The sequence below is a fragment of the Lynx canadensis genome, chromosome B3, assembly GCF_007474595.2.
Source record: "Lynx canadensis isolate LIC74 chromosome B3, mLynCan4.pri.v2, whole genome shotgun sequence".
Classification (NCBI taxonomy): Eukaryota; Metazoa; Chordata; class Mammalia; order Carnivora; family Felidae; genus Lynx; species Lynx canadensis.
The window spans coordinates 105010076-105025867 of NC_044308.2; the positions used below are offsets into that span (position 1 = coordinate 105010076).

At 42.1% G+C, this 15792-nt stretch overlaps 1 protein-coding gene across 1 annotated transcript in view; it reads right to left on the reverse strand.

The window, feature by feature from the left end:
- Positions 1–1420: 1420 nt before the first annotated feature.
- LOC115517077 (armadillo-like helical domain-containing protein 4) overlaps positions 1421–15792 on the reverse strand; it is a gene marked incomplete at its 3' end in the record, with an annotated part of 40730 nt that continues 26358 nt past the window's right edge. The window contains exon 5 of the mRNA XM_030320226.1: positions 1421–1464. Within this exon, the coding sequence (XP_030176086.1) occupies positions 1421–1464 (44 nt within the window). The remainder of the gene's footprint in view (positions 1465–15792) is intronic.

The window sequence follows — 15792 nt, forward strand, 5'->3', positions numbered from 1 at the left end:
AATATTTAAATTTTTTATTTTTTTATGTTTTTATTTTTGAAAGAGAGAGACAGAGCACAAGCAGGGAAGGGGCAGAGAGAGAGAGAGAGAGGGAGACAAAGAATCCAAAGCAGGCTCCAGGCTCTGAGCTGTTGACACAGAGCCCGATGCAGGGCTTGAACCCACGAACCGTGAGATCATGACCTGAACCTAAGATGGATGCCCAACTGACTGAGCCACCCAGGCGCCCCAGTAAATAAATATTTAAAAAAGAAATCATATGCAATAGGATTCTAAATTGGACATTTCAACTGAGGCACCAAAATACACTAGTATGATATTCCTGAGCAAAGCTCCAGGCCAACATCCACATTTTCAATGAAATCGCCAAACACCAGTTCTGTGACTTTTCAACCTAACCTCGGCTACACTTGAAGGTTACAAACGGGGCTGGCTGTTAAAGACCAAGAAAATTTTAGAGAGGGTTCTTCTTTGGAGAAGAGGTCACCTTACCTCAAGTCAAGAGAGTAAGGCCTCAAGGAATCACCCAGAGCTTATAGCATCTCTCCAGAAAAAGCCAAGAGGAGACAGACAGGGGAGCTTCCCTGCTGACCGGGAAGACAGTGTCAGCCGGGAGGTGAGCCTGCATTCACAGAGCCTCTCATTGATAATTTGGGCTGTACCCAAGAGACAGTGACCACATGGGTGTCCAGACGCTGGCTGCTGAACGGAGACTGTCTGACAACGGAATGCAGCCATAAGAATACAGCAAAGTGACAAGCCTGTGAAAGCTCACGCAGAAGTGGGGGAGGAATTTCCGCTAGGCACCAAATTCTACAGGGACAGAAGGTAACCCCACGTATTTGTTTTCTGACTTCAGACCATTCACACTGTTTGTTCAGCACGCTGGTTACTCACATCCCTCCCCATTTGGAAGTCCTCCCAAAACCTATAGCTGTCTTCCAGCTGGGAAGGAAAGAAATGGAACTCCCTCCAAAAATTAGGTAACTGTGCTCTTAGTGGAGACTGTTTGGAGCCTGGCTATTTAACAGCACTAAATATAAACCTATAAAAAGAAAGTGATAACTTTTTCTGAAATGAACCACCCATAAACATAACCAGAAAATCCATTCTGCCCCATAATCGATGCCAAGAAAGCAAGCTGCCACCTTAGAAAAATAAAAGAAGGACAGGGAGTTGGAAAAGGGAAACACGCATGCCTCTTACCCAGGCCCTGATTCTGCTGCTCCCACTCGATGGCGTCTGGCACCTGGTAGGTGGCTCCCTCCAAAGGGCCCAGGTTTCCTTGTTCTAAACCAGGTTCCTGAGACGTGACGCCAGGGAGGGTAAACCCCAGCAGCTCAGCGTCACCATCCAAGCTCTCATCCAGGGGCTCTGCATCTTTATCTTCTTCATCTTCCTCCTCATCTTCCTCTTCTTCATCTTCCTCCTCCTCATCCTCTTCATCCTCATCTTCTTCTCCCTCTAGAAAAAAAGAAATCAACAAGAAACATAAAGGAATACAGTAAGTGCCTACATATGAATCTTTTGAAATGACCCAAACACTACAAAATAATTGTGCTTGACCTTTTATTTTTTTTTAAATTTTTTTTTTTCAACGTTTATTTATTTTTGGGACAGAGAGAGACAGAGCATGAACGGGGGAGGGGCAGAGAGAGAGGGAGACACAGAATCGGAAACAGGCTCCAGGCTCTGAGCCATCAGCCCAGAGCCTGACGCGGGGCTCGAACTCACGGACCGCGAGATCGTGACCTGGCTGAAGTCGGACGCTTAACCGACTGCGCCACCCAGGCGCCCCTAAATTTTTTTTTTTCAACGTTTATTTATTTTTTTTTGGGACAGAGAGAGACAGAGCATGAATGGGGGAGGGGCAGAGAGAGAGGGAGACACAGAATCGGAAACAGGCTCCAGGCTCTGAGCCATCAGCCCAGAGCCTGACGCGGGGCTCGAACTCACGGACCGCAAGATCATGACCTGGCTGACGTCGGACGCTTAACCGACTGCGCCACCCAGGCGCCCCTGTGCTTGACCTTTTAAAACAAATTTCAGGAGCGCCTGGGTGGCTCAGGCAGTTAAGCGCCTGACTCTTGAATTCGGCTCAGGTCATGATCCCAGGGTTGCGGGATCAAGCCCTGTGTTGGGCTCCATGCTGAGCATAAAATCTGCTTAAGATTCTCCTTCTCTCTCCTTCTTTCTTTCTCTCTCTCTCTCTCTCTCCCTCCCTCCCTCCCTCTCTCCTTCTCTCTTCCCTCCCCTCCTGACTGCATGTTCTCTTTCTAAAATAATAATAATAATGATGTTGATAATAATAATACAAATTTTATAGCCAAAGTTGGGCGATGTGAGCACCGCAGGATTATGTGCTCACCATATACCTATGTTTTAAACTTTCAAAATCACAGCTATGTCAGATAATTGTTATGCAGCATGTTTACTTAGAGTCAAAGTTCAGGTAATATAAATATTTATTGGTCATATTTACATGTACAAAGGTAGGGAATATCCCTTCCCTGTTTTCTGGAGGTCATTAAAGATTTCCCCATTAGGTTAATATCTAAAATATATAAAAAATTTATATAACTCAACACCAAAAAGACAAATAATCCAGTTAAAAAATGGGCAGAAAACCTGAATAGACATTTTCCCAAAGAAGACATACGGATGGTCAACAGACACATGAAAAGATGCTCAACATCACTCATCATCAGGGAAGTGCAAATAAAAATACAATGAGATATCACCTTACACCTGTGAGAATGGCTAGAATCAAAAAAACATTAAATAAAAATGTTGTTGAAGATGTGAAGAAAAAATAAGCCTGTGTACTGTTGGTGGGAATGCAAATTGGTGCAGCCACTGTGGAAAAAAGTAAGTAGATGCCTCAAAAAGTTAAAAATATAAATACCGTATGATCCAGTGATTCCACTACTGGATATTTACCCAAAGAAAACAAAGACACTAATTCAAAAAGATTTATGCACCCTTATGTTTATTGCGGCATTATTTAAAATAGCCAAGATATGGAAACATCTATCCATGGATAGAAGAATGGATAAAGAAGATGTGGGGTGTATACACACACACACATACACACACTATGGAATATTTGTCATAAAAAAGGAATGAGACCTTGCCATTTGTAATAACATGGATGGACCTAAGGGGTATTATGCCAGCAGACACAATGAAATAAGTCAGCAGAGAAAGACAAATACCATATGATTTCACTTATATGTAGAATCTAAAAACTAAAACAAATGAATAAACAAACAAACTTAAAGCAGAAACAGACCCATAAATACAGACAACAAACTGATAGTGGTCAGAAGGAAAAAGGATGGGAAGTAGGCAAAAGGGGTGAAAGGGAATGGAAGATAGAAGCTTCCAGTTATGGAATGAATAAGTCACAAGGATAAAAGGTGCAGCAGAAGAAACACAGTCGATGGTATGTAATAGTGTAGTATGGTGACAGGTGATAGCTGCACTTGTAGTGAACTCAGCACAACATATAAACTTGTCGCATCACTATGTTGTACACCTAAAACTAATGTAACATTGTGTGTCAACCAGACTCCAATTAAAGAGAAAGGCTTTGCCCATTAGAAAAGTATACTAAAATACTAACAGGATTTAAAGGTAATGTCCCAATCCTTTTATATCTTATAATACTAAACAAAGGAATTCATTACTTTGGCACAATTTTCCTTCTAGTCTTCTTCTCCATCAGTGAGTAGAATTCACAACATGTTAAGTGAGAGGTATATATACCACTCCTGGCTCCTGTTGGAGGAGTGACCCAAGGAGCTGGAAACAATTACATCAATTATTCTCATTCCAACTTTAAAGGAGATTAGGAAATAGGATATTGATCAAAGACAGTCAGAAAAGCACCACTTGAAAAAAAAATCATTGTGGTTACCATCATCATAAGAGTTAAATTCACAATTTGTCACATTCAATGCTTCAAGAGGAGTAGGTTTAGGAAACATAAGATCCCCAATTTTACTTTGTTTCACCAATTTTAATTTCCTAAGAATACTCTGAGGCCCACCCTCACCATGGATGCACCCCTGAAGTCCCTGAAGCTTCATTGAAGGCCTTCCCCTTGATCTCTTCTCTTGGCTCGCGACATGGCAGTTATGCAACAGGGAACTCTCCCGGGATGGTGGAGAAGGGAAGAGGGAAGATTAGAGCCACCCAGGAATTCTGAGCTCTCTTTTTCTGCTTCTAGACAATTTTCTCCATGCACATTCCTTTTCACCTATCATTTACAGGGTTTTTTTTTAACTTTTAAAAAATCGGGGCGCCTGGGTGGCGCAGTCGGTTAAGCGTCCGACTTCAGCCAGGTCACGATCTCGCGGTCCGTGAGTTCGAGCCCCGCGTCAGGCTCTGGGCTGATGGCTCGGAGCCTGGAGCCTGTTTCCGATTCTGTGTCTCCCTCTCTCTCTGCCCCTCCCCCGTTCATACTCTGTCTCTCTCTGTCCCAAAAATAAATAATAAAAAAAAAAAAAAACGTTGAAGAAAAAAATATTACACCTAATCTTTTTCATTCTTATATATCCCTTATCTTTGTAGGACTTAATACCTCTCACTATTTCAAAAATTGAATAACTATTTATCAAGCACCTAGTTCCAGGCACTAGGAATAAAGCAATAATGTCTCTGCCTTCACGGAGCTGATACGCACTCAAGGGGATACATAGCAAACACATACATAATACAACATTACACTCTGATTAAAACTGCAAAGAAGGGGTGTCTGGGTGACTCAGTCAGTTGAGCATCCGACTCTTGATTTTGGCTCAGGTCATGATCTCATGATTTGTGAGTTCGAGCCCCACATCGGGCTCTGCACTGACAGTGAGAAGCCTGTTTGGGATTCTCTGTCTCTTTCTTTCTCTCTCTCTCTCTCTCTTTCTCTCTTTCTCTCTCAAAAATATATAAACATTTTTTTAAAAAAATGAAAAGAAGATGGAAAGTTCCAGTCCCTGCTTTTTCGGATGGGGAGATCAAGGAAAAGTTTGAAAAGAGATTATACCAAAATAATTAATACTCTTTAATTTAGGTCAATATCTACAGGAAGGGCATTCCCAGTAGCAGAGAACAGAAGGAACAGCAAAAACAAAAGCCTTGGGGCAGATGTGTGCCGTGTTCAAAGAATGACAAAGACTGGGCCCCAGGGATCAGGAAGGGACAGGAAATGAGGTGAGGGGGGTAGGCAGGGGCCAGATCTGATATATATTTATGAGCAATGACTGACTGCAGGGTGAAAAACAGACTATATCAGAGAAAGAAACAAATTAGGAGGCTATTTCAAATTAGCAAAGAGACCCATTAGGAGGCTATTTCAAAACGCAGGGGATAAGATGACAGTGCTTTGGACAAGGGATGTTGGAAGAGATGGTCAGAGTTAGGATGTAATGTGAAGGCAGTCTGAAGGTAGAGAGAGTCCTGCTGATAATTACGATGTGGGATGTGGAAGGAAGGTCTCACTTTATTAAAGCTAGGAACTGAAGGGTAAAGAGCAAAATCAAGAATTTTATCTGAGACAGATTAATTATGTGATTGCTATGCCTATGACTTCCAAATGGAAACGCCAGAAGCCTTGGGAAGATCAAAGCTAGAGATAGAAATCTAGGAGTCATCAATTTAGAAATGATATTGACATGGGAATACAAGCTGGTGCAGCCACTCTGGAAAACAGTATGAAGGTCCCTCAAAAAACTAAAAATAGAACTACCCTATGACCCAGAAATTGCACTACTAGGCATTTATCCGAGGGATACAGGTATGCTGTTTCGAAGGGGCACATTTCACCCCAATGTTTTTGGTAGCACTATCAACAATAGCCAAGGTATGGGAAGAGTCCAAATGTCCATCGATGGATGAATGGATAAAGAAGATGTGGTATATACACACACACACACACACACACACACACACATACACAATGGAGTATTACTCGGCAATCAAAAAGAATGAAAGCTTGCCATTTGCAACTACGTGGATGGAACTGGAAGGTATTACGCTAAGTGAAATTAGTCAGAGAAAGACAAAAATCATATGACTTCACTCATGTGAGGACACTAAGAGACAAAACAGATAAACATAAGGGAAGGGAAACAAAAATAATATAAAAACAGGGAGGGGGACAAAACAGAAGAGACTCATAAATATGGAGAACAAACTGAGGGTTACTGGAGGGGTTGTGGGAGGGGGGGATGGGCTAAATGGGTAAGGGGCATTAAAGAATCTACTCCTGAAATCATTGTTTCACTATATCCTAACTAATTAGGATGTAAATTTTTAAAAAATTAAAATTAAAAAAAAAAAAAAAGAAATGATATTGACAGCCTTGAGACTGGTTGAGATCACCAAGAGAATGAGTGTGGCAAAAGGGAAAAGGGAACGTGATCCAGACCAAGCCCTGAGTTAGAAGTTGGCCAACAGAGGGGGGATCCAGCAAAGAAGTGACCACTAAGGTAGGAGAAAAACCAAAACGAGTGCGGTATCAAGGGAACCAAAGGAATAAAACATTTCTGAGGGCCTGAGTAAGAATTTGAGAATTCTGTCACTGACATTACCTCTGGCTCTGACACTCTGGAGGTGATTAGTGACTTGACACAAGTTGTCTGCGTGGAATGACAGGGATAAAAGCCAGACAGGAGTGGTTGAAAAGAAAATTAGAAAAAAAGACAGTAGATGCAACAAATACTAAAAAAAAAAAAAAGAAAAAAGAAAAAAGAAAAAAAAGTGCATGAAAATTTTTTGAAAAAAAGAGCAGGGACAGAAGGGGGTAGCCAGACAGAGATGCAGGGTCCAAGGTAGCTTAAAATAGGAGACGCTAGAATTTGCTTGTAACTTGCGGGGTAAGATCTGGCAGAGCAGGGGATATTGACGACTCAGGAGGGAGGGGAGAGGGCTGCTGGAAGAATGTCTGGAGACGAGGTGTGGCAGCGTGGTTGCATATGTGGACTTGAGCCACGCAAAGGTACCATGACCGTGGGATTCGGGACAAGTTACTGTGCCTCAGCTCAGTCATCTGTAAAACCAGCATGATTCCTATACCTCACAGGGCTGTGGTAAGGACTGCGTTAGTGAACACCTAAGGCACTCAGAACTAAGCCTCGCCCATGGTGGCCACTACGTAAGGTTGCCTTCCGTGCCAACACTGGGAAGGGATGGGATCCAGCGCACGGGCCGGCTCCCCCACGCCCTCCACCGCAGCGGGCACAGGTGTAGGCAGAAGGATAGATCTGCTGGCGGGAACATGAGAGTTGCCTTCGTCTTTCTTTGATTTTCTCAAATGAGAAACTAAGAAGGAAAAAAAAAAGAAATGTGGATGGTTTGAAAGTGTGAAATAGTCATCGTGGAAAACGGGCCAGTGAATTCCCCTGGAAAATGTGGCAGGACTGGCAGGCAGCCCTGTGCGCCCACGTGAGATGCGACATCATAAATTCAAAGTGAGACATGTTAAGACGGTTGTGTTTTTCTCCAGCCACGTTCGGTTGCTTGGCTTCAGGCCTGTGTGGAGGGGTAGAGTAGGCAGATTTAATGAGCAGCAGATTTGGGGAGGAGAGCTTAGTGGGGGAGGGGTGGGGAAAGGAGATGGATGGTTGTTTGTGTGTGAAGGGAGTGGCTAAAGACGGACCAGGTACAAACTCCCAACAATAACACAAATAAGTTCTGGGCATCTAATGTACAGTACGGTGACTATAATTAGCAATACTGCAGGGGAGCCTGGGTGGCTCAGCCAGTTAAACTTGATTTGGGCTCAGGTCATGATCTCACAGTTCATGAGATCGAGCCCTATATTGGGATTCTCTCTCTCCCTCTCTCTCTCTCTGCTCCTCCCTGACTCATGCTTGTGCTCGCTCACTCGCTCTCTCTCTCTCTCTCTGTCAAAATAAATGAACATTTAAAAAAAATATCGTATTATATAGTTGAAAATTATTATGAGAGTAGATCTTAAATATTATCACCACAAAAAATAGTTAATTATGTGAGGAGATGGAAATGTTAACTAACCTTCTTGGGTAACCATTTTGCAACATGTTAAGTGTATCAAATCATCATGTGGTACACCTTAAACTCACATACTTCCAGTAAAGCTGGAGGGGGCGGGGGGGGGGCGGAATATGGACCAGAGACTCTAATTAAAGAGAAGCCAAGGAAGAAATTGGATAGAGAAAAAGTATGGAGAGGCGCCTGGGTGACTCAGTCAGTTAAGTATCTGGCTTCAGCTCAGGTCATGATCTCACAGTTTGTGAGTTCAAGCCCCGCATGGGCTCTGTGCTAACAGCTCAGAGCCTGGAGCCTGCTTTGGATTCTGTGTCTCCCTCTCTCTCTGCCCCTCCCCTGCTCATGCTCTGTCTCTGTGTCTCTCTCTCTCAAAAATACATAAACATTAAAAAAGATTTTAAAGCAAAGAAAAAGCATGGGTTCCTTGGAATTTGGAGAAAATTATCAGGGATCATCAAAACTATTTGGTGGCTTCACTGACCTTCCTCCTGTACACGGAAATTGATCATAGGCCAAAAAGAACATTTCTTTATTTTTAAAGCACTATAAAATCAGTTTTAGCTACCTTTCCTTTCCACAAACCTTAAAGTGCTGTACTTGATGGAATGATTTTGACAACACGAAACTAATCTCCTAGGTGTTCCAGAGTTTTCCTGAGTTTTCAGCTCCCATCATTGAACTGTTGACCACTGACCACTATCACCTACCAAGGACAACTTCTACTTGGCCCTCAATGAGCTCAGTTAATCCCTGCTCCTTAAAGCATAGAGCTATATGATCCAGCACTCCCAAATCCGGGTATATATCCTAAGGAAACAAAATCATTATCCTAAAGGGGTATCTGTACTCCTGTGTTCATAGCAGCATAATTCACAATAGCCAAGGCATGGAAACAACCTATGTGTCCATTAACAGACAAATGGATAAAGAAGATGTGATATACATATAACAGAAAATTATTCAGCCTTTAAAAAGAAGGAAATCCTGTCATTTGCCATGTGGATGAAACTGAAGGGCATTATGCTGAGTGAAATAAGTCAGGGGGGGCATCTGTGTGGCTCAGTCAGTTAAACATCTGACTTTGCTCGTGTCATGATCTCACGGTTCATGAGTTCGAGCCCCACGTCAGGCTCTGTGCTGACGACTCAGAGCCTGGAGCTTGCTTCTGATTCTGTGTCTCCCTGTATCTCTGCCCCTCCCTCCCTCCCTCTCTCTCTCTCCCCCTCAAAAATAAATAAACATCAAAAATTTTTTTTAAAAAATAAGTCAGACAGAGAAAGATAAATACTACATGGCATCACTTATAGGTGGAATCTAAAATTTTTTTTTTAAGTGTAACTCACAAAAACAGAAAGTAGAAAAGTAGTTGCCAGGGGCTAGAGTGTAAAGAAAATAGGGTGAGATTGGTAAAAAGGTACAAACTTCCAGCTATAAGATGAATACGGTCCAAAGGCCTAATGTATAATGTGCTGACAATAGTTGATAACACTGTATTATATCACTGAAATGTGCTAAGAGAGTAAAACTTAAATGTCCTCACACAAAAAGAGTAAATACGTGAAGTGATGGAAGTGTTAATCAATCCAGTGGTGGAAATCCCTTTACAATGTTATGTGTACCATCACCATATTATACGCTCTAAATATCTTACTTAGAGCTTTATCTGTCAACTATACCTTAACAAAGTCAGACAAAATAAAGCACAGAGCTATAAACATAATGAAAAGGACCTCAAAAGTCATCTTACTCCATGCTTTCACATCCTAAAAAGAGAGATGCACGTAAGCAAGTCTAGGCCAACGAGAAGGTCACTACCTTCAAAATGTGATTTCAGTGACATTGTTTAGGTCAACATGTCTCATAATCTCTCCTCCACTCACACACCCTGGTAGAGCCTTCCTTCCCCTTCTTCCTGTCCCGAAATGCCCGACATGAGTTGTATACTCCACGTCAGAGTGTTCTCTTGGAGAAATACTCTCTCCAGAAACACTATTGAGTAGCATACAATTTCTACTGGAAAAAAAAGAGGGCCCCTGACTGCGGTGGGGGATAAGCGAGGAAAGCCTTCTCCTTGTACCACCCATCCCCCCCTTCAAAACACAAAGGAACTTATAAGGTTTACTATTTGTCACTTTTCATACTTGAGGACTTATGTAGCAAGCCCGACAAGACAGCTCTAGAAAAAGGAAGTTTCAAGAAGCATGCAGAGAAGACAGGAGGAAGACAAGAATGAGAGTTCTCTTTTAGTCTAACCTTATTTCCTAGTTATCTTTGTCCACCAGACAATGTTCTTATTTTGTAGGAGTCTACAATCATTTTTTTTAATTTTTTTTTTAACGTTTATTTATTTTTGAGACAGAGAGAGACAAAGCATGAACGGGGGAGGGCCAGAGAGAGGGAGACACAGAATCTGAAACAGGCTCCAGGCTCTGAGCTGTCAGCACAGAGCCCGACGCAGGGCTCGAACTCACGGACCGCGAGATCATGATCTGAGCCGAAGTCGGCCGCTTAACCGACTGAGCCACCCAGGCGCCCCTACAATCATTTTTGTAGCTGCTAAACACCTTTAGTAGTATGTCACCAGTACCCTGCTACAATTTCCCATGGAACAGTGACTACTCCTACAAATTGGTAACAAAGAAAGGCATGATCACCTTTCCTAATATTACCAAAGTAATGTATTTTTTTGCAGTTTGACGCAGAAAGGTGGAAAACCACCGGATAAAGGAAGGATAGTCTTGTCCTCTGTTGTGGCACCAATGAGGAGCACAGTGCTTGGCAATCAGCAATGCTCACGAAGTATTTGTTGAATGGATAGACAGATGAATGAATGCATAAACAATGAGTTAGATCCAGGTTTTTAACAACTGCCTAGATCTAAAGATACACAGAGTAACAATTAATAAACAGGAACACATTCCTCTGAATAATCTTGCAGCAAGCACAAAGGCAACATATAAGAACATATAAGAACAGGTGCAAAGCAAACCACAGTTTACGCATTCATTTTCCATTCATAAAAACTAAAGAGACAGTCATCTGTATTTCAGCCAGGCCTTCAACTAGTTACACCCAAGACCAACAAGTATGTCGTGAACACCTCTGAACGCAAAAGGCAATGACGTGAAATAAACGTTCAGCAAATAAAACTGTGCCAAAAACAATAACAGGATCCCTGATACAAAGAACGAAATCTAAAGGAAGAACTCATTCAACTAACACTACCAAGCTGTATTCAAAAGTTATAGGGTAATACTTTCTGAATTTTTTAATTTTGTTACACCTAAAATTTTATTTTCGTTTACCTGAATCCTAAATAAGTATGTAGGTCAATGTAAAACATGCGCGCACAAGTATTCCTATTAAAATAACAGAAAAAGAAAAACATGAACCTCTAAAAAGAAGCAACTGTTCTCGGTTTACCGTATGTTAACAGATACCCAGTAACAGTGATCAAAGACTTAAAGTTCTGTTTGCCCTGAGAATCCCTGAGAAAACACTGCAGTCCAGGTAGGGAAGGTTCACAGAGTTCAGCCTGAGAATTTCTTCTCGTTGTGTGACCTGGAACGGAAAATGCATCCTGGCAACTGGCACTTCCTTAATCCCAGGCTGACTTGACACTGATTACTTCGTAATACCAAACAATCGCAGTGACGCGAACCGCCACCAAGGGGGCAGTAATGACAGTTTCTGAGTAACCACTTCTAGGGACAGACAATATCCTCCCACCACTTCTCACTGTTCCCACTCCCAAGCACGTGACACACATTACGTAAATCCTCATTCACTCTCGCTGAACCAGCATCGGTTCAGGGTCTCCCACTGAATTCAAGATGCACCGTCAGGCACTGACTGAGGTGCCTTGCCATGAAGCTAATGGATTTTTCCATAGAATTCTTACTAAGATCAAGTCACTTGCTGATTATGTCCACTGTCAAAAACTGTGACACCTAACCACCGTGAAACACTGACTCAGGTGTCAGCCAAAAAGAACAAACATAGGTGTTTGGAGAGTAGACAGCTCAGTGTGCAACAGGGATACGACCTGGTTCAACTTCTCATTGTTGGGCTTGAGGAGAGCTGAAGCTGTAAAATGAAAGCTGTAAAACATTAAACGGAGATGTCAGGTAAGTGCCACATGGCTAAGAGATGCCTGGTGATATTAAGTAGTGTGTCCACAACTTCAACAGAGAAATGTCCTATTCCAAAAATAAAAATAAAAATAAAAATCTGTCTAGACAGTATCCTCTCTAAGCCAAGTTCATCTGTCTGGCCACTCTCTGACAGACTCTCTTAACAGCTATTTTATAACCCATAACAATACTTCGAACTTACATGGGGGTTTTCTTCCGAGGGACTCAAAATGCTTGCCAGGCATTATCCCCTAAGCTTACACTGTTGGCTCAACAGAAAGCAAGACTGATAAGCTTTGTTCTCCTTACAGCCTACAGAGCTAGTGTTGTAACTGCCTTGCATGCTTAAATATCGGAGCAGAGCCTCAAACGGCTTTATTAAACCCAGAATTTTTGTCTAAGTCAGGCCTGTTTGATTTGTTGCAAACACTTCTGCCTAAGGTTATCACAACCAAGAGTTTTAATTTTGTTCAGGACCAGAACCATGGGTTAACTCTCAATGAAATCAAATAGGACATATGGGAGAAAAGTCACCCCATGGTCGCAGCCTGAGTGATCTCACTCTGCTACAAAGTCTGGTCCCCAGTAATTTAATAGGCAGCTGCCACCAAAGGTCCTCAGTGTCTCTCATTCCATCTTTGTCACAGTTTAGACATTTTTGGATTTCCAGAAGCTAGAGATGTAGCTAGCATCCCCAGAGTATTACTAATGAGTCAAAGAGAACCTTGGTTGTGAATACATCACCCCAATAATGGAGGTAGGAAGAACCCCAGCAGTAATACTCTACCCAACCTAAACTGTCTCTCTTTGATTTACAGGAAGAAGAGGATCTCGCCTGCACCTTCTGCCTCTTTGAAATAGCAGTCATCAGTCTGAATCATCGTCTTGTAAGCGTCACACTTCTCTTTTTAATGGCCCTCTAATTTCCTTCGCAAAGTTTAACATTAATCCTAAGGTAAACAAATTAGAGCCCAGGAAGAAAAGAAAGAATGGGGGTGGGGGGGAACGGGGTGGCTTGGCTGGGCAGATGCTGAGTACCTATTAGTCTTTCTCCTGCTTCCCCCTTAAAGGGAGTGATTCGGACACATCCCAGTGAGATATTTCTAAAAGAAGAAACATTTGTTGGCGTGTGTTTTCCTGGCAACCCCTATGCAAATATAATCAAAAGCCACTGTAACACAATGGTTTCCACAGTAAAAGAGAGACTGATGCACTTTGGATGACCCTGCTTTTAGTTTCCAGATGTTTTAACTGGGGCATTAAGTTGGGTAGAAAAGTTAAAAGCCAGAAAAGGAAAACTTAAACTTGTTTTGAGGATATGAAACAAATCTCCAGCAGATGGCTCTCTGGTATCGTAAGGGGTTGAGGAACCCCAGCAGCTTCTGAAATAATATCCACCAAATTCAGCAGCTCCCAATGTTAAGATGACTCAAAATTTATAGGATTCCATTACATTTCTAAAATCTTAAATATTCCTGCCAACTAACTGCTTTTATATTTTATCATGTAATACTGGATATATAGAATATATACACAATATTTGTATTATTAAGCTTAGTAACGACATGAACCCCAGAGAACTTAAGAACTTCCAGCTCTGGCTTCCCAAAGTGGATTTAAAGAATCATTTAAGTCTATTGAATCCCCTCTTACCTGCCTGAGTGCAGATGCTGGTATGCATTCCAGTGAAAGGAAATGAAAAATGTTCGACCCCACAACGGGATGCCAGAAATCTAAACAAATTCCCACTGAATGTCTAGCAGAATATAACTGGCAACCACTTCTTCATTCACATAAAAAGTGTTCAACTTCTGGGGCGCCTGGGTGGCGCAGTCGGTTAAGCGTCCGACTTCAGCCAGGTCACGATCTCGCGGTCCGGGAGTTCGAGCCCCGCGTCAGGCTCTGGGCTGATGGCTCAGAGCCTGGAGCCTGTTTCCGATTCTGTGTCTCCCTCTCTCTCTGCCCCTCCCCCGTTCATGCTCTGTCTCTCTCTGTCCGAAAAATAAATAAACGTTGAAAAAAAAAAATTAAAAAAAAAAAAAAAGTGTTCAACTTCAGACCCAGAATAAGCCCTGGATTTCAAACGATAACAACAACAAGCAGGACAAGTAGCAAGCACATCAATTAAACATGATAATGGTCCTTAAACCATACACTCCATCACTAATCATTTACCCAACGCCTGGTACCTACAGGCCAATGTGGACAGAAGGATCAGACCCTGTCCACCCGCCCTTAAGGAGGTCTGAAGAACTCATCTAAGAGCACAAACTGATGATCAATGAGGAAGAGAGACTCTTTTTTGGGTATGCATACTAATAAAAATGAAACAGGATAGGTAAACATGTGAATTGATTGCTAATGCTTTAAAAATCAGAATATTTCGGGGCGCCTGGGTGGCTCAGTCGGTTGAGCGTCCGACTTTGGCTCAGGTCATGATCTTGTGGTTCGTGAGTTCAAGCCCCGCATCAGGCTCTGTGCTGACAGCTCAGAGCCTGGAGCCTGTTTCAGATTCTGTGTCTCCCTCTCTCTCTCTGACCCTCCCCCATTCATGCTCTGTTTCTCTCTGTCTCAAAAATAAATAAACGTTAAAAAAATAAAAATATTTTAAAAAGGAAAATAAAATAAAAATAAAAGTCAGAATATTTCACATAAAAATCAAAATTTTCAGCTTATCCTGAAAAACTTCCAAGATCTGGCATCACTGAGCTCACATACTTCTGGCAACAATACAAACAAGATCTGTCTGGATCAGAGGGAGTGTGATCCCACCACACCACATTCAACACTCCCTGCTGTCTTAGGTGCCTTCCTCTTTGCTTACTTACAATGTCTACCTGGCCCCTGGCCCATGGTTGCATGGAGAGGATGTGAATATCTCATTGTAACAATTAATACATAGTAGTGCATGATAAGTGATATGTAATTTTAATTGACAAATGATGTAAAATACTCATATTTATTATGCATTTACTCCAGGTCAAGTAAGTATTTACTACATGCAAGACCTCATTTCATTCTTACAGCAAGAGATAGGAACATCAATAGCCTTCCTATACACAGATAGGAAAACTGAAGTCTAAAGAAATTAAACAATTTGGTCAATATCACAACGCTCATTCATCATGGAGCTAAGACTTGAACATAGACTGTCCATGTAAGACCAGAACCAGAGCTATTATCCACTAGTCTGTACTGCTCTTCGCTGTAGGCTGGGCAGTCTGAGAGGCCCCTAAGGAGGATGAGTTTAGGCTTAACTGTTTCTATGCCTCCTTCCTGTCCTCTGTCAACTTTAACTCCATTGCATTCTGTTTACAGAGTAGCATAGCACTAAGTATTATTTATTACAGAATGTGATAGAGTGAGCCTATTATCATACAGGTATATTTCTTGTATGTTGAGAACAGTCTTGCACTGCCTAGACATCAATCATACCATGCTTTTAACCGAGATGGACTTTCCTCGTAAGGGTGGGATGGTGTCAATCATGACAGTTGTCTGGCTGTCATTTGCCCAGGGATGGAAAGTGTGTCCTTCAACCTGCGAAGCAGGACAGATAATATGGATGTGGGATTGGGGATTCCCTACTTGGTGGTGGGCCCCAGAGAAACTTTACATCTTGGCCTTGGCTCTTCCA